Source organism: Rissa tridactyla, chromosome 10 (assembly GCF_028500815.1).
Source record: "Rissa tridactyla isolate bRisTri1 chromosome 10, bRisTri1.patW.cur.20221130, whole genome shotgun sequence".
In the NCBI taxonomy this organism is placed as follows: Eukaryota; Metazoa; Chordata; class Aves; order Charadriiformes; family Laridae; genus Rissa; species Rissa tridactyla.
This window is the reverse complement of record NC_071475.1, coordinates 14,491,845-14,517,968: the sequence shown is the minus strand read 5'-3', so window position 1 is coordinate 14,517,968 and position 26,124 is coordinate 14,491,845. Positions and strand designations below refer to the sequence as shown.

Here is a 26,124-nt window from a genome sequence, read left to right as displayed (position 1 = left end):
TGCTGAAGGTTGTTCTACAGCTACCATTAGAGTAGCACCTGGATCTCCTAATGTCGGAGCTAACCAGCTGGTAGACTTGTTTAACTCCTAAAGCATTGGAGGCTTATTTACTTTGATTTTTGTTCCTTATGGAAATTATCTCTGTAATAGGAGTATTTTGGAAGCAAGCACTCAAGCTGATGGAAAAAACACTACTGGTGGTTAGCATAAGTTCTTTTTTGCCTCAATTTTCTGAAAGGACCTACTATTAAGATAAGTATTTCTCAGTGAATGTGAACCGGAATAGAATAGTTAAATGTGCTGTGCACTGACCTTCTCAGCTTTGAAGCAAGCTTAATGGAAGAAATCCTTTATGATTGTATTCTGGGAATAATTCCTTGGCGTTGCAGAATCAAATTTGAGGCTTTTGGTTAGAGGGAAGTACTGGATGTCTGCATTGTTGCAGCATATTTTGTCTGCGTGATGTTGCTCAGCAAACCAACTGGAAAAGAAAAAAAAAAAGGCTTCACTTAACTTCTGTGGCTCTTCTGTCTCCACCTTCTGGAAGCTGATAGCAAATAATTTAATATCAGCTTACTGAGTTAATTAACTGGAAAGCAAATGTATTTCAAGATGTGTGTTTTGACCCTAGTTAAAAGTTGTCATTAGGATTTTGTTTTAGTTATTCCAAAACACTGAGTCTAAGGAGCAAATAATTGGGATGAAAATTCTCTTTAAGACAAAACTGTCTTTTTTTTTTTTTTTTTTTATTATCTCTGCAGTGTGTGTCAGACTGAAGTCAGGTAGGAGGTCAGCTGGTTTGACTGTACTCTGGGCATACTGTTGTAAAAGAATTGAGTAAAACTGTGATGCTCCAGATGACCTCCTCCAACCATTACCACCTGAATGTTCTTGGCATACGCTTTCAGAGGCGAAGAGCTATAATTAAGAATTTCTGAGAGGACAGTGTGGACCACCACAGGTAGTTTGCTGAAGGCTCTGCCTTCAAAGAGAATAAACTGTGCCTTGTACCTGGCTTTCAGGTGGGAAAATGTAGAAGGGAAGGAGAGGCAGCCAGAGGGCAGTGCTTCAGAAAAGTATGTCCAGGGTTTGGTCTCCTTCTCGCTTGTTTTTAGGTGGTATTTTCGTTGTGCTGTTCCCTGGCCAGCAGTATTGTAATGTGGATCAAATGATCATCTTTGTTCATCAGAGATGATTTGGAATGTAATAGGTCAATTGGCTGCAGGCAGAGCCGTGAGCTGTGAGTGAAAGCTTTGTAGCCTGTAACCTTTGTAACCACCACGCGTGGTGGTTTTTCAGAATAGTCTTTAGCTGGGAATTCAGGTCGTCTTCCCTGGCCGTTCTTGTCCCTTTTCAGGTCGCAGCTGCTCCCTGGTGGTTGCCTGTGAAGGGAGCCAACTGGAAGCACCCTGAGGGTCCTGACTCTAATATCTCCAACAGGTAAGCCATAAATAACCATTCAGTTATAATACACAGTGCTTGTAAATATACCTCTAAACTTAGACCAGGAATGGAGGTGCAAGAAAGGGTTTTTAATTAGTAACCTGATTGCTGCTGCTTCTGTACTATTTTCACATTTTCTACTGCATTGTGTGGTCATATGGTCAATGGTATAATAGTATTTCAAAAGGTTCTATAAGCACTTTCCACCCAGGGGAAAAGAGACCATACTGAAACGCGCCTCAGTGTGTTTTCTATTCACATTTATACATCGGCAGTGAGACAGAGTAGGTCTTTAGAGCATCAGCAACTTCAGGACATTCAATCCAGATCTGGTTTTGGAGAGGAAGACTAAATACTAGCTGCATGCGTACTCTAGGAGTCCATGTAGTGTGTTCTCCATCTGGGATTTGGAGCCCTATCTCTTTGGCAGCAGATGACTGAAGGCTGTTGTGCTGTTTAATGTATTCTGACTTTGTAGGCTGATTATTGTTGAAAATCAGTTGTGTCTTTGTTATCTAGAAGCTCTAAATGCATTGGAAATCTGTGGTTTTTTTCTTAGCCTATAGTTAGTGCCATGCTTTGCTAGCATGAAACCTTGAAACTTGCTGATCCATGTCTTTACACAATCTCAGTTCAGAAGTGGAATGAATTTTATGCCTAGGAAATCAAAAGGCTTTGTCTTTCTCAGGTGCTTTTTGTGGATATGGCAGAACTAGCCCTGGGTTGCACATATTGAAAGCCATTGTTGTGGTTGGCTATATTACTGTATGCTTATCTAGATGTGACTGTCTTCATTTCTTTTTCTCTTGCAGGCAGGTGGCAGTGAAGTTGGCATTACCTGCTTAAGTTGAAGTTTCAAAAATGCTGTTTGAAGTAAAGTCAGACTCTCTAGCCTAGATCTAGTAGATGATGGCATGGTTTTGAGTCCTCTGAGGACAGGGCTATGTTAGTGTAACATCATCTGATGGCTGAACTGCTCAGTAACAAGTCCATTGTCTGTTCTCCAAGGGCAATGAAAGAATTACCTGAGGCAAAAATAGAGATAATATCAGGAGGCGTTGTTAGGGGGAGACAGAGAAATTTAGGTCACAGCCAGCAGATAAGAGTTGTAAACCTGCCATGTAAATCTAGTTGTGTAGAAGTATAGCACAAACCTAACCTAGTCCAACTGCTAGTGAGCTTGCCAGGTGGAAGTAGCCTAATGGACCAGGAGGCGTACGCTGGCTTGGTAAATGAGGCAGGAAGGACCTCCGCGTCTGTCTTCTGGATCAGAACCCTCAGCTCTTGAAGTATCTTGGTCTGTTAGAGGCTTGGATGGGGAGGATCCTTGTGACAAGAATGACTAGCCATTGTTTCTGTCTTTTTTCTGAAAAAAGAGGCCACGATTGTAAGGGCAATCCTGGAACCAAACCTGTGTAAACTGGACTGCTTGAAACACTGAAGAAAAAGTACTTTTTTGTTAAATTTCTGCAGTTCACTGTTTCCTGGGTTGGGTGCTGCAAAAGATGGTGTTGCTAGGAGTAAGGGCTCTTTCTCATCTCACCTCTCCCTCAAAAACCCCACAACTGACCGCAAAGAGTGCACAGGGAAGTGAAGAGCATACGCCATTAGATTGCAATGTAAAATTTCCTATTGAGAATCTTGGCTTCTTGTTAAGATACTGTTACACTTTGGGTCCCTGAGCACCTATGATTCCACATTAGCCAGTGTATTGGTGGTTCTTCACTGGCTCCTGGCTGCAGCAGGTTTCTGAGGGGAGACCGTGAGAAAGCACAAACTACAAATGTCTTTAACTGTATAGAGCTGTACATAAAAGAGTGGTGAGACAAACAATTATTTTTTTTTCCTCTTGTATTTCCCATGCAGCATCTACTAGTAGCTTGCTGTCTTTCTTTAAATAGCTTCTTTTCTATAAAAGTAATCTGATAGCTTGTCCGGTCGTAACTGAACTGTGAATCTCCTCAGAGCCCTTTGTGGCCATCTCTTAAAAGAGTTTCAGCAAGTGCTTGTGCTATATAGCTGTGAGATTGCCTGGTTCTGCTGATGAGCTTGTCCTATTTATTTTGTTCCTCAGAATGGATCATCCAGTTCTTCATGTTTCCTGGAATGACGCTGTGGCATTCTGCACATGGGCAGGGAAACGATTACCAACGGAGGCTGAATGGGAATACAGCTGCCGAGGGGGCCTTGAGAATAGGTACCTGTCACAAATGTGTCCCTGATAAATGTTTAAAACTGGTATTTACGAGATAAGGAAGAGTTGTGTGGGTTTTTATTACTCTCGATGTCTTCTGTGCACCTCTGTGGTAAATATAACACTGAATTACTCTGAACAGGTTCCTTTACGTAAGTGAATTTCCCTGAATCCCTAAATGGTGTATTGTCATCTGAACTCTGTAGTGGGAGGAGAACGCGGAGAGCCCAAGAGCAGGGGAGATGTGACAAAATGCCAAGACCCAGGACTGCTGCTGTTGCAGGAGATGAAAGGCATCATGAAGGACCTTAGTGCCAAGGCCAAACAAATTGTGAAAGAGCTTAAGAAGTAAATAACTCCATCACTGCACAGCAACTGTAGGGCCACTGGATCTACCTGTTACCTGACTGGGCCTGGGGAGGAGGGGAAGCCACGGGGAATAACAGGCTTGTGTCTTCTCCGTCCTGTGTTCTGGACTACATGCTGCACAGGGCAGTGCGGCCTTTCCCTCCTCCGTGTACAAACTGTCCTCCTAGAACCCTTGCTCTCCTTGAAAACCTGCTAGAGGTTCGTGCAAATGGAACTGGAATACAAACAGTTCTCTGGGGTAAGGTGGGGAGGAAGGGGAATTTGAGGAATTTGTGTGCTGTCTCTTTTTTTTTTTTAATTAAAAAAAAAAGTATTTGCCAACTGTTCTTCTGTGTGTCTTTTAATAGACTTTTCCCATGGGGCAACAAGCTTCAGCCAAAAGGTCAACATTATGCCAATATCTGGCAGGGAGTGTTTCCAACCACCAACACTGCAGAAGACGGATACAAAGGAACTGCACCTGTAAGTGTGTCCCAAAGTGAATTAATTATATGGAAATGAACTTAGTCGTCTTAAAATTGAGATCTGCGTTCAACATAATGAACCAGGACTGGTTTCCATTCTGATACTCTTTCACCTTTAGATTTTTAAAGTTACAGTATATTTCACTGCAGGCTTGAGTTTTACCAAGGGACACTTTTGAAAAGCTAATTGAAAAGTAACGATTACTTTCATTTAAACTTTTAGTTCCTCTTAACTGACCTCTTTTCCCCCTTTCCAGTCAGTTTATAGTCAGATGCTGAAATCCTGCTTGCACTTTTGACATTGCAATTTTTTGAACTTTTGTTTTTTGGGTAGTTGTTCTCAAGGCACAGAAATTGTGCAATAGTTTAAAAGAAATGAAACTTCCCTTTTTGGAAAGATTGAGTCTGTCTAGTGTGGCAAGCAATGGAGTGAATTTTAAGTGCAACCAAGGGTGTGAATGAAGTATTAAATGGTAGTTAAAGCAAGTCCAAAAAGTTTCATCATCAGAGAAGTCTGCATGTGCAAGAGTTGACAGCCACCCTTGCTCTTCGTGGATGGGAAGGGGAATCAAAGTTTTAAGCATGGGTATAGAGGTCAGATCACTAATGCCACGTGCAGGTCTGTGTCTGTTGGTCCAACAGTGCCTCTCTTTAGAGAATCAACCTCCAAAACCAACGAGAAGATGCTACATGCCATAGTGGGAATGTGGTGCTAAGCACATGAAGGATGATAATAGTTCATTATTTCATTCTGGTTTATTTAAATGGAGTATGTTAAAGTGTTACGGTTCAGCGCTACTAATGTGGTGTCTGCTTCTGAGATATGAAGGTAGAAGCTCCTAGGAGAGACAGATGCACCTTCAGCAGACTGGTCTTCAGGATTAAAAATTGTATTTCATGTCGAGTGGCTTAGAGAACTGGCACTTGTGTTATATATCTTGTATAGGTCACTGCATTTCCTCCCAATGGGTATGGCTTGTACAACATGGTAGGAAATGCCTGGGAATGGACGTCTGACTGGTGGACTGTTCATCATTCACCAGATGAAGTTCACAACCCTGTAAGTATTTTATTGGCATGACGTAAAGTGTAGCATTCCCTCTTGCTACTCTGATGTGGTTGCTGTTTGAAAACCTACTGTTTGCTCCCCTCTGCTGTGTCTGGGGTGGGATGGGCTGTGTTCTGGTGAATTAGGAAGTATCACACTAGAGATCATCAACACTGGAATTGCAATGCAGGGTTTTTTGTTTGGTTTTTTTTTTTCTGGATAGGCCTCCACACCTGGTTAGTAGTTGAATACTTCCAAACTGGCATTGTATTCCATAAATCAAGAATTTACCACTGCAGTGGAATTACTTCCAAAAAAAAAAAAGGAAGTTTTTTTGTTAGCTTATATTGCTACAAGTTTTACTACTTTTTTTTTTATAAGTAGAGAATAAACCATCCTGAATTATCTTTTATGGCTTCTACTAGCTCATTTAAAACTCAATGTGTAATAAAGCTGAAGTTTATGGGGAGAAGTAGCTTACTAGCTTTGACAGGTTAATCTTTGGTTTTCTTTGTGGCAGGCAGAGAAAGAAGTCCTGCAGGGTAAGCTTTGGGGGGGGGCGTTTCTCGTGCAGTATCTCTCAGCAGATTCAAGTTCTAATGTTACCTCTCTTCCTCTCTTATTTGTCCAGGATGACTAAACCTGAGAAATGCACTGCTCTGCTCTCACAGAGCTTGTTTTGTTCAGACACCGTTGTCTGTAATGAGAAAAACAGTTAAAACCTCATGGGGCAGGAGCTCTCCATTTGCAGGACTTGAGTGTCCCCGTGCTGTGGTCTCTTTGATGTGTGTAGCCTGTCTTTGGTATGCCGGACATGACTGCAGGCCTTTCTGGGAAGTCAGGAATTAGAAATGGCTTGAGGAGCTTATTAAACTTTTTTTTGCTGTTCTGTACCTTGCAGAGGTTGACATTCTGCCTTCTAGGAGGAGGTTGCTAGCATGAGAAATAGACTTACCTCGGGGTCTAGGTTGCCCTAGGTCTGTACCAGCAGTTTCACCACTCTGATGGGGCACCTGGAGACCTCCCAACCCATACCAGTCACATCAGCCCATTTCTAATTAGTTGTATCCCAGTAAGAAGCCGCAGTTCCCTCTAGTGACATCAGCTGTTGTCGGACAGTGTGCTACATGCATCTTCCCAAGAAATGCTCGGGACTGTAGCTTTTTTTTCTTGTTTGATCTTAAAATAGGATGGCCTATTCTTTAATTTTTGTGTTAGTGGCCTAGCAATAGCTAAAGAACCTCATTTTCCTTTGGGACCTTGGCTGTGTTGTATCTCCATCTACTACTTTTCTCACATACTGCACAAATTCATATGATGTGATTTAAGTATTTCATAGTAGCCAAAATTTTCGGCCAGTTTCTGTAATTCAGTACTAATGGAAAGCTGTATTGCATGAATTGTCTCTTGAATGTATAAATGCGCCTGTCTTTTTCCCCACATTGGCTGATGGCTTGCATACATATACAGCTGAAATTTATATAGAGCTTACATTTAGCATTCAAACTGATGCTTTAGAATTATTTTTTTTTCCTGTTTGCATACTGATTGATTAGGGAAGAAACATCTGCTGTCTTGCAGTTCTGTTTCCATTCTGGTGGGCTTTTCACATGCAATTAAGGATAATTTTTTTTGTGTACCTTATGAATGGAAACAAGGCCACTTTAAGAGCAACATTTCTAAAGATGAAGTCTTGAGTAACTGGCAGAATGTAAATTTAGATGAAAGTGAAGGACAACAAAACTAGCAAACTTTCAGAGTAGAGTATTGATTTGACTGCAGCCTGGTAAGTCAGGGGAGGCGGAGCGTGAGCAGGGCTGAGCTTTCAGTTCCAGACTCTGTGGTCTCCATGGTTTGTGCCAGGGAAGTTTCTGCTTTGTCCCTCTTGCTGCTGAAGCTTCACCACAGTGCCTGGAACCCGCATCGGTATGTGGTGCCTTAATTGGGGTGGGGGGAAGGACCCCTTGCCCACCCTTTCAGAGACAGACAGCGTCTGTCCCTGGGGAGAGCACGGCTCTGGCTGTTCGCAGCATGTTGCAGCTCTCCCTCTTGTTCCTCTCCCAGTCCAACACCTACTGCAGTTGTGGCTCCTTCTTTGTGCAGTGGCCACTCGGGGCCAGGAGAAGCAGTCGGCTCTCTAGGAGTCGTCTTCCCTAGCAAGAAGTGGCAACACTGGGAAGCAAAAATAGAGTAACTGGGCCAAGTATAGGGAATAAAAACACTTTTGATGTTGTTTATATATAGACCTTCAGCCTGGAGAAGAGAAGGCTCTGGGGAGACCTTTGAGCCCCTCCCAGTCCCTAAAGGGGCTCCAGGAAAACTGGGGAGGGACTCTGGATCAGGGAGGGGAGCCATGGGACGAGGGGGAATGGTTTTACACTGGAAGAGGGGAGATTTAGATGAGATCTCATGAAGAAATTCTCTGCTGTGAGGGTGGTGATCCCCTGGCCCAGGTTGCCCAGAGAAGCTGTGGCTGCCCCATCCCTGGAGGGGTTCAAGGCCAGGTTGGACGGGGCTTGGAGCAGCCTGGTCTGGTGGGAGGTGTCCCTGCCCAGGGCAGGGGGTGGCACTGGGTGGGCTTTAATGTCCCTTCCAACCCAAACCATTCTGTGATTCTATGAACTTAGGAGTCACAGATCTTGGGTCTATTGCACCTAAATAGGTTTAGAGATTTTCGTTTGTTTTTGTCTGTAGGTAAGCATAAGGTTCTGTGCATCATTTGTTTAAACAGATACCTGTTACAGGTTCTGTGTCATCCCTGGCAAAGTCTTAGAGCTTTTTTTTATGTAAGGTGACTGGCTTTTGTAGGTGAAAGGCATGGAACAACTAATTCATGTGGAAGTTACTGCGGTAATTGTGGGAAAAAAAACCTCCAGGAATCTTCATCCAAAGAGTAGCCTTCAGCTAATCCATTCCCTGCCACTGGTGCTAATTAACTGCATCTTATTTTGTTTTATAAAGAAAAATAGATTTCTCTGTCTGTGTCAGCCTTCTCAGCTTGTCCGAGTTGCACAAAATCCAGGTAGAATCATATATTTTGCTGAACTATAGCTACTGTGGTATGATGCTCGGAAAAAAAAAATTAAAAAAATCATTTTTCTTAAGTATTGCAGTGCTGCATTTTCATTAGAACGACTTATTTAAACGAGATGCTTTTGTGTTCATAATGTCAATGCAGCAGAGCTTCCGTGTTGAATTAAGGCGATGGTGAGAAACAACCGTCGTGTGACTTTTGCTCTCTTAAACTCAAGTGGCTATTGAGTTTGCTTAGGTTTTTAAATTTGGCGCAAACATTTTGCAGACACTTCAGAAAGTTTTTAAAAATTAGGTGTTAACAATGATGCTTTTAGTATGTTGGGGTTTTTTTGTTGGAAACTAATTGTCAGAATGTAGTGTCTGAGGCAGAGCACTTCAAAGTGAATTCCAAAGGGTTTTTCTGATTAAATGGATAAGGAAACTGAATCTCATAATGTGAAAAGGTGTCCCAAAATAGCCTGGCTGCCGTATCTTCTGAGACATTAAAAATGATTAGCACCATATCTATCAGAGCCAATCTCTTAAGTCCCTCCAGAGTACAAGGCAGCGTAACCTATATATAGGATGTGTTCTTTCTGCCTAAAAGACTAAGAATTCTTCTAGAGGGTCAGAGCTTAGTGAAAGTTTAATGCATTTAGTTTAACATCTGAAATCTTCAAAGAGGTTTTCTAGTACTGGAGAGATTTTGGGTACACTGTGGACAGGTTACAAGGAATGTATGGAATTTGGCACACAGGTATTTTTTTTTTCCTGTAATTGATCGGCTTGCATTCACAAATAACTACCAGGAGCAAAAATAAACTGGGACACCTGAAAGTGCTTTGTAAGTTGTTTGCTGCTTTTTAAGGTATTAGATTTAAATTATGCTCTAACAATGGAACAAACGTTCTTCCTCTTCTGTGCCAGGTATAGGACCTGTGCAGGTAAGTATTGAAGCCAAATAAACAAACTTAAAAGACTTTTTTTTTTTTTTTATGCAGCTCAGTTAGTAGATAGAACACAGAGCTTGGTACTGTGTCCTCGAAGTGGTAAGCTGTGAAGTGCCACAGCGCTGGACACCGTTAGCAGTAGCAGGTTTGGGGGATGCAGCCAGACTCACCAGTCGGTGGAAGTGAAAGGCATCGTAATGTGGTAGGGGCTTGACTTTTAAGAGCAGAGCATCAGTATAACTGGAGATTTGTTCGTACAGACCTTTCTTTAAGAATTTAATTAGACACTTCTACAACTAAAAGCCTCCTCGACTAGTCTAGTCCAAACCCTTATTTGTGTAATAGCAGTGGCTTGTGCAGAACATAAGGAGCAATTTGGAATTCTTCTTCTCACCAGATCTGTGAACTGCAAATGTCTCTGGTTTTGACTTAAGCAAATGAAAGTGTCCCCATTTTACAAGCACACTGGACCAGTGGGGGTCGGTGGGCTGTACTTAGACCCGCTGTGAAAGTAAACAAACAGCACTGTATTTGGAGGGGGTTAAGTAACAAATTGTGTATGGTGAATGACTTGTCATCTGGAACACAGTGAACGGTCCCTCGATTTCCCGTGAGACAGTGGGCTCATTACTCCCCCAGGAAAAAATGGGAAGTATCCAAGCCAGTGACACTCACTTGGTGCAGCAGGATAGTCCAGTGGGAGTCTCCTGTATCAGGAAGCGAGAACAAACCAGAATAAGCCAAATCCACAATAGCTGCTTGTGGAAAACTTTTACAGTTGGAAATAACTTCTAAACTTTCTGAATTTCAAGTGGAATGGTGTCTCTCAACTGTGACCTGTTCTAATTTCCCCTCGCCTCTCAGCACAGTTCTCGCCCGTGCTCTGTGTTCACCAACCACTAAAAGCCTGTCTAAGCAGGGCTTTGTCCTGCGTTTGAATTTAGGGTGCCAGAGTGGGGTCTGCCACGGCTCTTCCCCAGCACACCTTGTGCGTTCTGGGGATCCTTTCGTGAGGGCTTCTGTACTCGAGTGAGTGCTGGGAGACTGGGGAGCTGCCTCTTGCTGCTCTTCTCTGAATTGTTTGGCTTGCACTTGAAGACATCCCGGAGCCGCACAGAATGGGGCCACGCAGCCGTACAACCACAGCCTTGCAGCGTGTCTTAATCGTGTAGGTGAAATGGTTTTTTGTGTGGTCAAACTCAGTTTGGAGGGAGTTACAACATCCGCTTGAGAAAATGTAAAACTGATATTCAGCTCCTCCAGCATTGGTCGTGGTGAAAAGCTGCTGGCAGAAAGAAGTGCTTCTGGGCTGATTTTTTCCTAATGAGTGGGAGAAAAATCCACAGTTTAAGACATACTCACAAAACGTGTTTCTTTACTGGATCTTGCAGTTATTATTTGGTGCACAAGGGCAGGACTAGGAAGCACTAGAGTTGGGTTTTGTTGTTGTTTAAACAATGTAAGTGATCGTTTGGCAGACAGCAGCCAAGTGGTGTGTGAGATCAATCAAACCACAATCCCTTTAGGGGGCCATTTTAACTGTGGTGACTTCTGGCTCAGATTTTTTTGGTTTTTTATATATATATAGTGCATAGTTTCTTATGACCTGCAGTTCTGTTTGAAAACTGATTTAGCTCAAAAAAAAAAAAGTGGCTGTGTAGCTGACGGCCTAGAAAATTATCATGCAACTTCAGAAAGTATTTGTTTGATGTAATGAAAGAAATACAACTTTCTTTTTCATTTAAAAAAAGCCCAAACAAACCTGTGGTGAATTAAGCGCTTGTAATTATGCAATCAGACTATAATATGTCTGTTACAACATTATACTACAAAATAAACTTGCCAATACACAGTAGATTCTGTTCTTTAAATCTGGGATCAAAGTCTGAACAGCTCTGGCGCTCTACGTAGGGACAGCAAACGTCCTTCAACTTCTGCACCAGATGGTACAATTCTCCAGACAATGGCATAAAACAGTATTGTTTGATGGAACAAAGATTTGCTTGTTTTAATCAAATGTGACCTTAATTGCCGTGCTCTGATTAGTTGTTTATTATGGATAAGAACTATTAAAGCAGGTTTCCCTTATCTATAAGGAAGACACAAGCATGAGCAAATACTAACATTGCAGGGTTTCTCCTTTTTTTAATTACATGAAATACGTGATACTGGGCTGTGACGTTGTCTGGCCAAAGTGAGATAATGTTTGTATACTTGTACTTTACCAAGTATGTTAAATGCAGGCATTATTCTGGAGGAGCCTTTGACTGGGGCGATCTTGGCTTTCCAGGACGCCAGACCTGAGGTCTGGGTAGTTCTGTGGGAGACAAAGCAGTGAGGTGTTTTGGTGTTTGGTTGGTTTTCTCGGTACTCTCCAAGCAGCCAGCGCTCAGACGGGGATGAGTTTACACTTCTGCGTCTAAAGATGTAGGGACTGGTAAGGTTCTTTGTAGAACAAGAGAAAGTTTAAGCAAGTGATGTAGGTAGGAGAAAGACCACCCTGAGGAAAGGACTCTGCTCAGAAGGGCACGTATGGAACTCTCATGTGCAGCGTCAGAAGCAGGGTGTTGCCTGTAAGGGACATCTAGCTCTTAACACCTTTCAAGAAATTGAAATCTCTTATTCCCGCTTGTCTGTAGGGACTTGGCTTCTTCCTTTACCTCAGCCTGGAGCTGGGAATAGGGCCTTGTTTTGCATAACGAAGATGGTTCACGCTACAGGTAGAGCAAGACCAAGGAGCTGCAGCACCTTTCTACCTACCTGGACAGAATTGTTCAACTTCATATGCCAAGGAAATAGAGACCAGGCGGCTTCTTCCTGCATGTGACACGTTTGAGGTTTCTTCAGCAAGGCTGAAGTAGAGAAAGGAGTGTAAAACAAGACATGTTTTACATGCAGTCCGGGGGAAGGACAGCTGCTTGCCTGGAGCTTTACCGTGGTGTCTGAGCTGGGAACTTACGGGGAGCTGTAGTAAAGGGCTCCTGAGGCAAAGGGATGCAAATCCAGCCCTTGGCTGCTGGGATGCCAACACATCATCACGGGACTTCGAAGTCCTCAGTCTCTAGCGCTAAGTAGGGGGCTTGCACGGGATGCAAAAGCAAACCATTAGAGAAAGGATTCCAGTGCCACATTCTCCTCAGGCAGACAAACCTGGGGTGCAGAAGTTCCAAACAATGTAAAGGGTGGTGGGGATGTTCATCAGTCTGTAATAACAGTGTCTTTTTCACTTAGTTTTGGTTGCTTTCAGATCAGCCTGCCTGGTTTGCCAGGGACCTTGGTGATGAGCTGCGCGCTGAATAATCACTGCCTGCTGTGCTCGGTCTTGTGGTTTGGATTTTAACTCTGCGATAGCCTTCAAATGAGACTGAGGGGCCTTGTACGCTGCATTTTTGACACTAGGAAGGAGAACTGAATTCACTCACCTTCTGAGGCTCCGCGCTCCTTTTTTAACCTCCCTCAACTGGAGCGCAGTGACCAGCTGAGAAGGGTGTTAGTCCACTCGGTCTCTTGCACACAGTTACTTGCGCATTTGATTTTATACCTATGTAAGTAGCTGGCTACAACTATGGGAAATGTGTTTATCCCAGCTTCCTTTTATCTTTTTCTTTGTTCAACTGCAGTGCAAGACAGGGCGATGTCAACAGCAAGGGAACTAAACACAGCCCATGGACAGTTGTCAAATGGGCACATTGTTTCTCCGATTTTTCTGCTTTTACAAGAACTTTGCCAGTTGTTTTATGATAAACTCTTTACCTTCAGTGTTTTTAAAGTGTGGTGTAATAGAGTAGACTATTGGAGAATACTAAATCAGATTTTTGCAGGTGATAAATCATGCTTCAGAGGCTGGGGGGTTTCAATTTAACTTGGTTTTTCCTTATCAAATAACCTTTGCTCAGTTTTTGCCTGGCATAAGATATTTGTAATTAATAAAAAGAGCTTATGCAATTACCATTTTCTTTGGTTCACATGCTTCTTCAGTATATGTTATCCCTCTGTAATGGCTGAAACATACAATAGTCTTATGGTTGGACAGTAAACCTTCTAATCCGAAATTAGCGTGCTCCTCTTAGTTTATAAAAGTTACTTTGGAGCTAATAGCAAAGACTGCAGCTCTGTGTTTGCGTTACATTTTTTAATGGGAAATCCTGCTCAGCGGCTCCATTGTTCTCTGGTTTGTCTTGTTCTCATGTGGCTTTTTTTAGGTCAGTTTTATTCTGGCTGGCTCTACCCCGCCTTCCCCCAAAATGAGATTAACAGGCTGTTGGAGTTGATTGTGCTTGTTTAGAGCCTTATCTAGGAGCGGGGCTCGGAGCATCTACAGGCGGGTTTTGTGAAGACTCTTTCCAGAGACCTCGGAATCGCAGTAAGCCTGTCCTGTGGAGGAGCACCCTGGCTTGGGAAGGAGCGGACACTGCCTGTGGGTGGGGTTTCCTTGAGCATTTGTAGGGTATAAATGCAGTAGTAGGCTTTGCTTTTTCTTCTCCCCCCCCCCATCTCATAATATTTTGCACTAAATGTGAAACTGCTGAAGTTTCAATAGGGTAAGCTTTCCATATGAAGACTCCCAAAGCAGTCCCACTCGGTGGCTGCAGTCAGTACCTTCTGTAGTACTGGCATCAGCTTCAGGGGTTTCTTATAGTCCCCGTGGTTTATATTCAGTGTTACAAATCCTTGTGGTCTCTTGATTCTCCTAGAACCTCACCTCTGGTAATGCCGGAGCTGGGTGGGGAACAGCTAGATCTCTTGATAATGAGAAAAGCAGGAGAGGTGTGAAATCCCCTCTTTAGGAACCTGCTTCTTACAGGGAAGCTATTCCTGGATCCAGGAGATGCTGCAGAAGTGAAATTTTTCTTTGGTGACTGCATTTATATTGGTCAAGGTGTCATTCTCAAAGCTTTGCAGAACACATGGGACCCTGCAGGTACCTCCAGGATAAATGGCTGGCTGCTGGACAAATAATTGGCAGAATGTCTTTTTCAGCAGCTGTCTGTTTTTAACCTATTATGGTGCTTTTTTATGATACTATTTTATATCAGTTACATACTCTGTAGCAATGAATTCTTTTTTCCTAACTGGTAAAAACTGGGCTGATGGCTTTCTTGTAACCTGTATTTTTTGATTTAGGTAATGGTCTTATCAGAAAGTGCAGGGATGAATGTCACAGCTTTTTTTTTTTTTTCTTCCTCTATTCCACAAGTTTTTCTGATAAGGTTTTGTCTAGAAATGCAGACTTGATTTAGACATGCTACCAACCAGTGAAGAAACAGCTTGTACCTCAAGTTAAGTGAAAAATTCTTTATTGGAGGCTTGTACATCATAAGAAAATGTTTTTGTTGCATGCCAGTGTAACATGTACAGAAATAGAAATACATGCAAATCTTACAACTTTGAGAGGATTCTTAGTGGCAATATGGACTTCTAGGCTAGGCTTGCTGCCTGACTAATAAAACACAATTTATTTTCCTGGTCTTGTTTGTCACTCCAATAAAACAGGTATTCTCATGGCTCCTTCCTAAAAGTAGTTTCTCAATGCGTGTGGAGCGTAGGAAGCACGTAAGGATGTTTGGTATCAGGAGTGGGAACGTGAAGTATAGCAGCAGTCTCCAAGCAGGAGATGAGCGCAGTAGGAACTTCTACAGCTAAAAGTAATGAGGTGGGGGAATTGCTCGCCTGTGTAATAAATATGCATCAAAGCAAGCAAGAGTGTGTCTTATTGAGGAAGCCCAGGTTTCTTCTGCAACTATTAGGCTGTCCTCTGGAGTTGGAATTGGAAAAGAACAGTGAAATAACCTCGTTAAATCAATTCTAGGGCCAATTTCATAAGCACTTCAAATAAATCTTACACTGCAAATGTACATGCAGTTACAAAATTGTTGTTTGTAAGTGCAGTCCTTTCTGCAGACCTTTTTAGCTGTCACGATCTCACATGATAACAAATTCAGTGCATAGTGGCTGGGAGGTGATACGAATGTCTTGCTGCACAGTCACTAACTTGGGTTTCAGACTTGATTTTGTGCTGAAAGAGAATAAGCAGCAAACATGGGGCATTACAGCCCCTGATTGCGACTGGCCACCAAACAATGTAACCGTGTTTAGAAAAGTTAAGTTCTCCCCGTACCCCTTTGGGAGGCTCCTGGGTTTCCATGTGTTTGTTTCAAAGCAGTGGAACTGATGAGAATCACAGATTTTGCTCCCTGTGCAGGCCAATGTGGGAAAATTTCCTAATTTCTCATTAGGAAAAGTCTGGAACTACAGAAAGGTCCCCATTTTCATAGCTCAGTGCTGCTGGTGATTGCCACTGTGCTTTTTCCAGCCTGTGATCAGGTGCTTTATGGAAACACAACACGAGGTGCTCTTGGGCAGTGGGCAGCAACTCTGATGTTAAATATCTGCAGCTGGGGGGTAGGGAGAACAAGTACTGTCACCTGTCTGCATGCCTCTTACAACAGAATTATTTCAAGCTGTCTGGTTCAGACAGACACAGCTGAAATTTGTTGACTTTGAGTATTTATGGCTGCTCCTTAGCCATCTCCCTGTTCTGACAGCTTTTTACCTTTACCCTGTAATTGGCGGTTTTTCTTCCTCGAGTACTAACCTGTGTCCTCATCTCTGCAGAAGGGGCCCACATCGGGGACGGACCGAGTGAAGAAGGGTGGATCCTACATGTGCCATAAGGTAATGTGAAAAGGCCTGGGCTATTTTCATATTGATCTTTCCCCTGCAAGTACCTGACTTCACAACAAAACCATCTTCTGCTGGAGTTTCCTGGCAGCCTGGGTGCTTGTTAAGGGTTTTCGTGCAATTTAAGGAAGAGTGATACCTGATGTTCTTAAGGAATGCTTTTTGGTTAGTTTGGAATTAAACAAACTTCTTTATCCAGTATGGTTTTTTAGATGTCAGAGTTACCATTGAGGTATGCCTCTAATGCTATTTTTATTCTAGTGCCTGGGTGACACTTGTAAAAGTATGGAGGTGACTTTTTTTAGTTCTAGAAAGACTCTGGATTCAGAAAGGATATCAGGTGTTTGCAGCAAGATCTCTGGGAGATGAATGTTTCAGCTTAGTTGACAGCGGACTTGAAATTATTTCTGAAAAGTCTGGATGCCAGATCGCAATGCAATAGCTGTTCATGAGATAAATCATGTTTTAAACTCTGTTCATGCAGTGCTGGAAAAAAATGCTCATTGTAGATCTCCTTTTTCATTAAAGCTGTCCTGTTCTTTTTCCCTTTCAAAGCCTGCAGCTGGCAAATCAGTCTCATAATTAGATTAAATTTTCTACAGTGAGATCCCATTTTCTACACTGATTTCCTTCTTAGGTGAAATCAATGTCAGATGTTAATTAGCAGTTTTGATTAAATTAACAGTGGAATAGACTCTTCTTCAGTGATGAATAATGTGACCCATTTTAAAAGCTTGTGAAGATTCTAGTCTGTCCTAGTCTTTTTTTTGTAGGTGATAAAACTAGGCTGTGTATCAAGACACAAAAAAACCCCCACTGAATACGATTAGTAGGAGGGCTCTTTATTAGGTGCCTAAAAATCTATTCAGATTTTTTTCAGATGCTGTCCTACCTCTCAGAGTTGACAGAGGCTAAAATTGCACCTTTTTACCTGCACGCTTCGCAGCTCCTTTTATTTTCAAAATAGTTCAGCTTCTAAGTACTGCTGTGGGTCGGGGTAGACGTCTGAGTGCGGGAGGCAGAGCGTGCGTGGGCTCTGCCCTGTGCCCCGGCTGCTGGGCAGGAGCCGGTATTTGTGTCTCCTTAGATGGAGATGCTGGGAACTCGCAGAGATAAACATCGGTGACCCGCTGCTCTGCGGGGATGGCCTGGTTCACGGGCTGTTCCCTTGATGACAGAGCCTGTTTGAGTTGTCACCACCCTCGCGGTTGTACACGTTCAGTTGTTTCAGGAGCTGTGCCCAAACTCACCCCCATACCCCCCGCAAAGAAAAGGAAAAAAAGAATTAAAAGGTATGTTTGCCTTTTTAACCTCTTTAACCCAGCCATTCCAGAAGCCTGGTTCAGAGCCTGACTATACGCAGCTGAACCAGCCTGAATGAGAGTGGTGTGTGTTTGTTGGAGGCCAGGAGCCCGTAGCTGGAGGAGATGAGAGGGATGGTAAGGAACAAAAAGCCTCAGCCAAATCTTTTGAAGTAAAAGCAAAATGGGGCAGAACTTGGATGGTGGATTGCACTGGAGTTGCTACATAAATGCCCAGTCTGCCACCCCAGCGTGTTATCAGTGAAACGACGAGCGTGACTGTCCTCATTCCGTGCTACGATGGACAACTGCTCCTGGGCAGTCAGTCTGATTTAATGTAGCAAAGCACTTAAACTGGTTAGTTCTGCAGTTCGGAAACCACTGTTCCTAATGCCAGATAACAGAATCAGTAGCACTGCAAATAGCACAAGTTTTTCCTTTTTTCAAGGAGTGTAGGTGTATTAATGCGCACTGAGACATGGCCAAATCTGTACAGCCAGGCAGGGTCAAAGCATGTTATAGACCAGCGGCTCTACGCTGCTGTAACGATGTCTGACCTACTCCTGTTTAGATTCATTTGGCTGGGTATAAACTAACAGCCTTTCTCAAAGTAACTTGTACAAAGCACCCTGCAGCAAGCCTTTTCTCAACCTTGTAAAATGCCGCTTTGGATCTAAACTGGTATATCGCAGGAATATCAAATCCTACAAGCATGAGATAAACAACACTGGCAACGAAAGCGCAGAGCTATTTCCCACCAACACGCATCAGCGGCATCAGACAGCTGTCTCTGGTGCGAGGACAAGCCCTGTCATGTAGTCTTGTGCTCCTTTCTCACTTAAAGAAACGAAATGGTGATGATGGTTCCTCCTTTAATTCTTTGAGAAACAGCTACTGTGTGGTTGTAGTATTTGTGGTTGTCTACTAGGAGTATCTGAAATGCAGTTGAATCATCTTATCAGTGGCTTAATTTTAAGCTTAAATGTTTTCATAGCCACTAGTCCGGATTATATCTGATTATAAATATCCCTACAATGTTAGCCATCAGATACTGGGAAGGAGTTTGCCCCCTCTTACTCCTTTCTTCTTGTTGCATCTCATTCGGTGAAATGTTTTATGACAGGTGCCAGTACCTGCTCGTTTCCAGTCGTTCCTCGTCACGCTGATAAACGGAGAAAGGCTCTGAGCTCTCTCTTCCTCTGAGAAGCAGAATGAGCATCTTAGCGTTTCCCCGGAGCTCGATGTATTATGAGTTGACACTCCTGTTATCAGACACTTTGCATTCAAACTACCTTTTGTATCCGCTGCAGCTGATCTCTGTATACAGTGGGATTTCCCTTATTTCTAACACAGTGATTTTTTGCTCAGTGGCAGTTCATTGGTCTTTCCAACAGCATTTGAAATGTTTAGCTATATTCGTCTAACAAACCCTTGCCCAAGGGAATGCACGCTGTGATGTGCTCTGAAGTTCTCTTCCCCTGCAGTCTCACTGCTACAGGTACCGCTGCGCAGCCCGCAGTCAAAACACTCCCGACAGCTCTGCCTCGAACCTGGGCTTCCGCTGCGCAGCAGACGCCGCGCCGGAGCTGCCGTCACGCCGGGACGTCAAGGGCTGAATTTCACCCAAGGAGGAGAAGAGATGCGTGGAGTGTCACTTGCTGGTGACACAGAAGAGAAAAATGTAGTGCTTTGAAGTTCCTGTTCAGGGAAGAAAATCCAACACTACTCAACGTTGCTTGAAGAACTTTCCTGTATCTATCTTCAGGGAACCTGGCCTGGACTTTTCTCCTGACCAAACCTTTTATCGGTGAACTCTATTTGGTTTTTAGCAAGAGTTCTCTGGAGTTAACTAGCACAAAACTGAGCAGAAACATGCCGATTGTGTTTTAAACGGTTAATTAATAGCTCCTTTAGAAAATATCTTTATTAAATAGTTTTATTTATGTATAGTTTGAATTTCTAAGCTCAAATCCAATAAACGAGGACTTTATAAACTTCTAGACAGCTTTAAAAGAAAACTGAAGGGGTTAAGAAGAGGTGAGGATGGGAAGACAGAGCGCTATCGCCAGGGGCAGTTAGTGCAGCCCTTGCATTACGTTCCTGTTGTAGTGAAAATCAGGTCCAGAAAGGTGCTTTTTCTGGTGAGATACTTGCACCTCTTTAGAAAGTGCCTTCTGCAGCTGAGGGGTGATAATCCTCAGGGTCATGATGTGATCAGAAATTATGTACATATTTGAATAGAATTCCAGGCATTTATTTATGCTAAAGACTTTTACTGATGGAAAAACACTGGCAATTTCTTTTTGAATTTCTCTTGGACATGGTGCAGGCTTATTTTGGGGACTTGCAAACTGCAAAAATGGTATCATTAGAAACTGAAGCTAACACATAATTTCACTCGAATAAAAGATCATTAAAATGAAAAGGTGGGAGATGTAACTGTGAGACCTAAGGCCTAATAAGGTAAATTTTGAAACTGTTCTGTTTAAAAAAACCAAACAAACAAAACCAAAAAAAACCCCCAACACACTAAAAAACCAAAGGACTTAAAAGGAGAGGCATTCTAGCAAGGAGGAAGGGAAATGGGAATAATGAAAGCAGGGGATAAAGGTAATTCTAGCAAGCAGAAAAAAAACAATTCCAGAATGACACCACTATGACTTGGCACTCACACGAGCATGATGAAAGCTGTGGTAAATATTTTGCGTAGTAAAGTCTGCCTTACCAGCATTAAATGTTTAATTAAAATCTATGCATTAAAAACATCTATTTTACTGGAAGTAATAAGGAAAGAGTCTATTTCTATCTTTCTAAAAGTCATGTCTCTGCCACAAGAAGGAATACACTTTATAAAAGATTTTGCCTAGAGTTGGTTTTATTTTTTATTCTGGAAAAAAATACAATTCCACGTATTGGAAAATTCTTACAACTTTTATTTAAATAAAAGGCTTTGTGATGCCGCACCATCAGGTGTATGTCAGTCAAGGCTCGTTGTGCTGCGGGTGGCAGGAGGGGGAAAGTCTTCCTGATCTGCAGAGATGGTGGAATGTGTCCCATTTATGCTGCTTTTGTTTGCGTTATGGTTACTGTATTTTATTACAAGATCTTTCATTAAACATCTTTGAATTAATCTGATCAGATTTCAATGGGAAAGTAAACCTCCAAGCTTGAGTGAGCATTGACTATTGAAATATTGCTAATCATTACTGCACTTGGAGAGTAGAAAGGAGGGAGGATTACACGGAGCTCGCAGCCTGAGCTGTCTGATGGGATCCAGTGAGAGCGAGCGCACTGAACTGAGAAGGGGCAGACTGGGACCCAGTGAAGCCCAAAGGAACACAGAGGGAAAAGTGAACAGAAATTCAGCAGGTAGAAACAAGAGTCTGTTTTCTTTTTTAGTCCCTTATGAGAGGATTTTTTTTCTTTTTAGTAGGATTTTGCTCTGCACCCCTAGGCATATAAAGTCTAATGCGTGTGCTATATGGAAAAAGGCTGTTAACAATTACCATCGTGGTTTAGAACTCAAGGACAACAGAATTTCATGTTCTTGCAAGGCCTTTAACGTGGCTGGCTATTTTCAACAGTACAAGGCTCTCCTGTTCCATGCTGGGGAAGTTTTTTCTAACCAGGTAATTGATAGTCAGTTCACGTCCTAGAAGCCGCATCAGCTGGCTGGGACTGAAAGGGTCGGATTGCGGAGAGACAGAAGGCTCGTCTGTGTTCTCTGGTTTAAGGCTGGTGATGCAAGGATTAGATATTCCGAATGCTGTTTGGGGGGTTGTGTTTTGGGGTTATTTTTTTTTTGAATCTACACTTCCTTAGCTACTCAAAGTCATGCCAAGTACATATTCATAACAGGAAGCCAGCAAACAGTGCTGTCATCTTGAAAACCCATCTAATCTTGAGGAATAGAATACAGATGGTATAAAACTAGTCCTGACACTTTTTCCAGGAGGGAAGGAGGAAGTAGATTGGATCATCCACTCCCACCCCTCCAGTCCAGCAGGCTGAAGGTGGCTGGCGCAATGCCCTTTTGGGGAGGAAAACCAGGTAAGCCTTGAAATAGGACAAGAGACCTTGTAACCTAAGCTGAATTCTGGTATCTTATGCATTCTGAGTTACAGGACCTGGAGAACTTTTCTTCTGTAGAAGCAGGCACCCTTTGTTGGACAAAGAATAAAGTTAATGACCCCTCGGCTTATAAACTGCTTTTGACAAGCAGCTGAAATCCTTTGGAAGCTCTCGCACTGGCAGAAGTGACACTTAATGATTAACCCTAAGAAAAATCACGTGGTCATCTTTATATTAAACTAAAACCACAGCTGTATCTAAATCTCAACAGCAGTTCTTCACAATGGAAGCATGAGATATTTATTAAATGGGGGAAAGCTAACACTGAAGCTTATCAAGGAGGTATAGGGAAACACAAAGATTTTGTTTAGCAAATAGCAAAATAATAGCAGCAAAATGTCCTTTATCCCATGTCAGTATCAGGTTAATCTTTCAGGTCCAAACCAAAGTTGTCTTTTATTTAGGAAAAAAAAAAAGTTACCAATGGCCTGCACAACAGCTGATCCCCCCGAGATGCGCTATCGTGTGTGTGTGTCAAAGGTAATGAATACAATTAAAGATCAAACTGTACAGAGCAAATAACCCAGGGGTTTGTGCCACTGATATGATACTGCAGTGACTGTAAAAAGTAGCACTGCAATTTATCTGTCTTGTATATCAAAGTTGGGGGAAATTCAAAACAAGCCTCTTTGAAGCTTCCTTAATTTGATCGTTCAAGAAAGGAAGTGACGTGCAGTTGCAGAATGTACCGCCATCCGGCAAGTGCTCTCGTGTGTCCCTGGTGTGAGGAGATGCTCAGTAAAGCAGAGTATGCGTGTTAGATCTGTACAAGAACGGTGAAAAGAGGTAATGACCTTCGCTGGCTGCTGGGAAAGGACAAGCCTTGCTTAATGCTGTCTGGTTCTGTAGGAACAGTGAAAACAGATCAGTTAAAAAGTGAAAAGAATGCTCGTGTATCTGCCAGCTTTTCAGCAGTGTAAAAAGACAAATTTTTTGTTGTTCAGATGTACTTCTCTATTTCCTACTTTAATCCATTTCAGAAGTCAGAATAGCAGCATCATACTGCTTTGGACTGGAGAGTCTGAATTTGCTTCCTGAGTGTATAATTATAGTGCTGGAAAGTAACATGGACGTGCTGCTTACTATTATTGCAGAAGTCTTATTAGATGAGCCTTGAGATAGGCACGATTTAAAAAGACAGGATGATTATACGGCTCAGAGCCTATAGTACTGCGCCGTTTACGCAGAAGCTAAATGGTAATGAAACCAAACTAGTCATTTAAAACCAGGTTTCGGCATGCAGCTAGCTGTGACTGGAGATGGAAAACAGGGCAGGGACAAAGCATTCAGGCTGATCTTTCTGGGCGAGTTTTTTACATCAATAATTATTTATTTATGTGTTATGGAACAAAAGAATTTATAGCAAGTAATTTTTTTAAAATAAATTATTTTGATAGGATTTAAGAAACCTAAGGCCCTTTTTGCAAACATCAACATTCCTTGGTCTCATTCTCTTGTGTAATTTTTGGTGACGTTTCTCATTGTTATCACATGTCCTTTCTGTGTACCAACGTTCAAGTTCATTCTTTGAGAAAGGTACAGATTGAGAGAGGTGCTTTATCATACAGCAAGCTGGCAGAAGAAAACAAGAAACTGGTTTTGGAACATCTTGAAGCTCTGGTGCTCCCTCGTATCACACCATCCACTTTGAAAATGGTCTCTAGGATGTTGCATGAAATTATTCTCAAAACTTGTCTTCTAGCTGTTACTGAAAACCACACGTGCTTCCTTGGTGGAATACACAATCAGAATTTTATTTAACTACTAGGGAAAATGACATTTTTAAGGTATTCTTAGGAACTGAAAAGCAGTGGAGAGCTCCCCGAACAAGCGTCTGGTGTGGAAAAGAGGGAGCTGTCCCAAGGTAAGAAGGAAGCACATGTGCGGGAACCACAGTAGCAAGGTTTTCTCAATCTGTTATCTTCCTCTAAAGATTTTTGTTCTCTATTACTTATTGGTAAATTATGGAATCTTCCAGAATAATCATATGAAAGTTCCTCTCCAGCAGAAATATCAGTGGCTGCAAAAAGTGCCAGTTTAGGCACCATTGAGTCAACTCGAACTGGCACCATAAATAAATTTGGTTCACAAGAATGATTCAGGAATCTGCCTACGTTACCGATGTACGTAGGGTCAACAAAAGTCTCCATTATCCGACCACTATGGAGGTGCTCCCTCACCGCTATAATGTAGTTCGAAGCCTTTGATGTCTGGGCCTGAATTCTTCTACGTGCCTCATTAAAGCCTAAAACTTCACCAGCGTATTCACAAACAAATCTTCCTTTAGCTATGAATTCCAGAGTGCGAACACCCCACCCTTTCTTCTCAGTCTTGAATACCTCAAGTCTGAATTGCAAACCCCTCTGAACAACCCTGTTTTGACAGGATTCACCACACTGGCACATGGAATTGCATTCAAAAACAGGCCTGGCATATTCCTCCTCTTTCTCTGTGGACTGCAGGCACAAACTGTTGTAATTTTCACCACGGCAAAGACAGGAGCATGTGTGAACCACACAGGAGCTGGTAAGACAAGAACATCCTGGAAAGGTGATTTCAGTGGGGTCGATGTCTCCGTCTGCTCCAGCCACGTTGTCTGGGCTATACTGCGAAGAGAACAAGAGTCAAATCCTTGTCATGTTCAATGCTTCTTTCCACAGAGGCTATCGAATTTTTAAGAAATTCATGTCTGGCAATGACTGATCTCTAAACTGAACTGAACACATCATTTCCCTGTAATTTTCTAACCACAAGTCTAACATTTCTAAAATATTTTAAAGAATACAAATCAGATATTCCATATAGACCAAAAAAGAATTGATAGTTTGTTAGTAACTGAATTTCTCAAAATAGTCTACTAGCCAGAAAAAAAAAATTCTTAGCAGAAAAACATGTCAGCTAGTTTACTAAATAGATACTATTTTTATTTATAGAAATAGCAAACTATCTTTAAAGTAATTTCCCCCTTCAAAATGCTCAATAAGCTACTTATACAGTTAGTCTATAACTATTTTAAGTCACAGAATTTCAAATGTCCATTTTTGTTAAAAATGAAGATACTTTCAATTTATCTCTTCAAAATGTTGCATTCAAAATTGCTCCTGCTAATTCTGTGAGAAAGTGATGATGGTATTGCACTAGCACACCTCTACATATTTAAAAAATGCTGAGCTAACTACTCTATTGTCAGAAAAGAACACAGGATGGTATTTGCTTCACCCTAAATTCTGTCTGTGGGAATAGATGTGCTTCAATTCAAGCAACCCAAGCTGAAAATCAGGTTCTCAAAATTACACTAATGCCCCCAGCAGGTGAATGATTATAGAACAACGGGGCTGTTGCAAAATAAAAGCTGACAGAAACTTTGCTGAATGTGAGAATCAAAATATAAAGACAGCTACATGATATTTTTACTTTCTTCTCAGCATTCATCTTGCAAAGCTTTATTTAGAAACCTGGAGTATGTGCTATTACTAAACATTACATTTCATAGTAGCTTATGTCTGGTAGCTTCTGGGTGTTGGCAAACATCCAGTTCATTCAGGAGGTTCTTTTTTTCATAAACATCAGCTTTCTCAGTCATTTGGCTTTACTTGGAACCAAGTTTAATAGTCCCTTACCTGTTCCCATCTTCTCCCATTCAGTGACTACAAGCTTTCCCGTTTTTGATAATTAAGAGCACACCATGCAATTTAGGAAGATTAGGGTCTGTTTGGATTAAGTCTTTCTTTTTCCCCCCAGGCGTATTAGAAGCGACTTCATTCTGGTTTGTGAAGACTCTCTAACACCACTGAAGCGAGCTCCTGAGCAGTAAGGTGTACTTCCAGGAAATGTGTTTGGAACTTAACAAGTAATACAGAAGACAGCAGAGACTGGACTATGCCTGAGAAAGTATGAAACTAGTTAAGAGTTTAAAGTATGGTCCTGTATTTCCAGATTACACCTGTTCTTGTAAACTGCTTCAGACGGTTGCACAACGAGAAGTGTCTGCCAAGCCTGTCAGATTTTTACTCTCAGTCTAGTTTCGGCTTACAGTTGACGCTAATGCCCTGTAGCACAAGAAGCTTATTCCTCCTGAAAGGTGACATGTTAACTACGCGATTAAAAATCTACAAAATGCCACGTATTGAGGAAAAAAAATAATCGCATATGTATGTAACCGAAGCGCACGGCCAAGAAAGAGCGTATAATGAGGCTTGCACCGAGGGGCCGGTCGTGGAGGTGTAAGGAGCCCCACAACCCTCTCTGGCGTCCCCGCCTCGGGGGTGTCCGGGACGGGCTGGCGAGGGGACGCACCGGCAGGCGGGCTCCCTGAGGCGCCGCGGGCCGCGCTGGCCTCTTGTCCCCTTCCTCTCCTCTCTCAGGTCCCCCTTCCCCCCACCGCAGCCTGGTTCCCGGGGCGACCGCGGCCCCCACCCGTACCTGAAAGGCCGGCGGGGCCTCCCCGTGCGGCCACAGCCCGACAGCCACCGGCTCCTGCCCGCCGCTCAGGTCCGCCATGGCCCCGGCCACCACCGCCCGGACCCCG

The 26,124-nt window shown here is 42.6% G+C and overlaps 2 protein-coding genes across 3 annotated transcripts in view; one reads left to right on the top strand and one right to left on the bottom strand.

The window, feature by feature from the left end:
* Positions 1-20,600, top strand: part of SUMF1 (sulfatase modifying factor 1) — a 39,226-nt gene extending 18,626 nt beyond the window's left edge. Inside the window, exons 4-9 of one of the 2 annotated variants that reach the window (XM_054216174.1) lie at positions 1,358-1,440; positions 3,518-3,640; positions 4,354-4,468; positions 5,417-5,530; positions 16,099-16,158; positions 18,950-20,600. In XM_054216174.1, coding sequence (XP_054072149.1) covers positions 1,358-1,440; positions 3,518-3,640; positions 4,354-4,468; positions 5,417-5,530; positions 16,099-16,158; positions 18,950-19,081 — 627 coding nt within the window. In that variant the 3' untranslated portion in view covers positions 19,082-20,600. Of the gene's footprint in view, positions 1-1,357; positions 1,441-3,517; positions 3,641-4,353; positions 4,469-5,416; positions 5,531-5,741; positions 7,714-16,098; positions 16,159-18,949 lie in introns of those variants that run through there. The other variant, XM_054216175.1, reaches the window with a different exon arrangement.
* Positions 20,601-21,256: 656 nt separating this feature from the next.
* On the bottom strand, positions 21,257-26,111 carry LOC128915592 (histone-lysine N-methyltransferase SETMAR). The gene is made up of 2 exons (XM_054216176.1): positions 26,019-26,111; positions 21,257-24,202 (listed from the first exon to the last, which is right to left on the bottom strand). The coding sequence occupies exons 1-2, from the start codon at positions 26,094-26,096 to the stop codon at positions 23,390-23,392; spliced, it is 891 nt and encodes a 296-aa protein (XP_054072151.1). The 5' UTR covers positions 26,097-26,111; the 3' UTR covers positions 21,257-23,389.
* Positions 26,112-26,124: the final 13 nt, after the last annotated feature.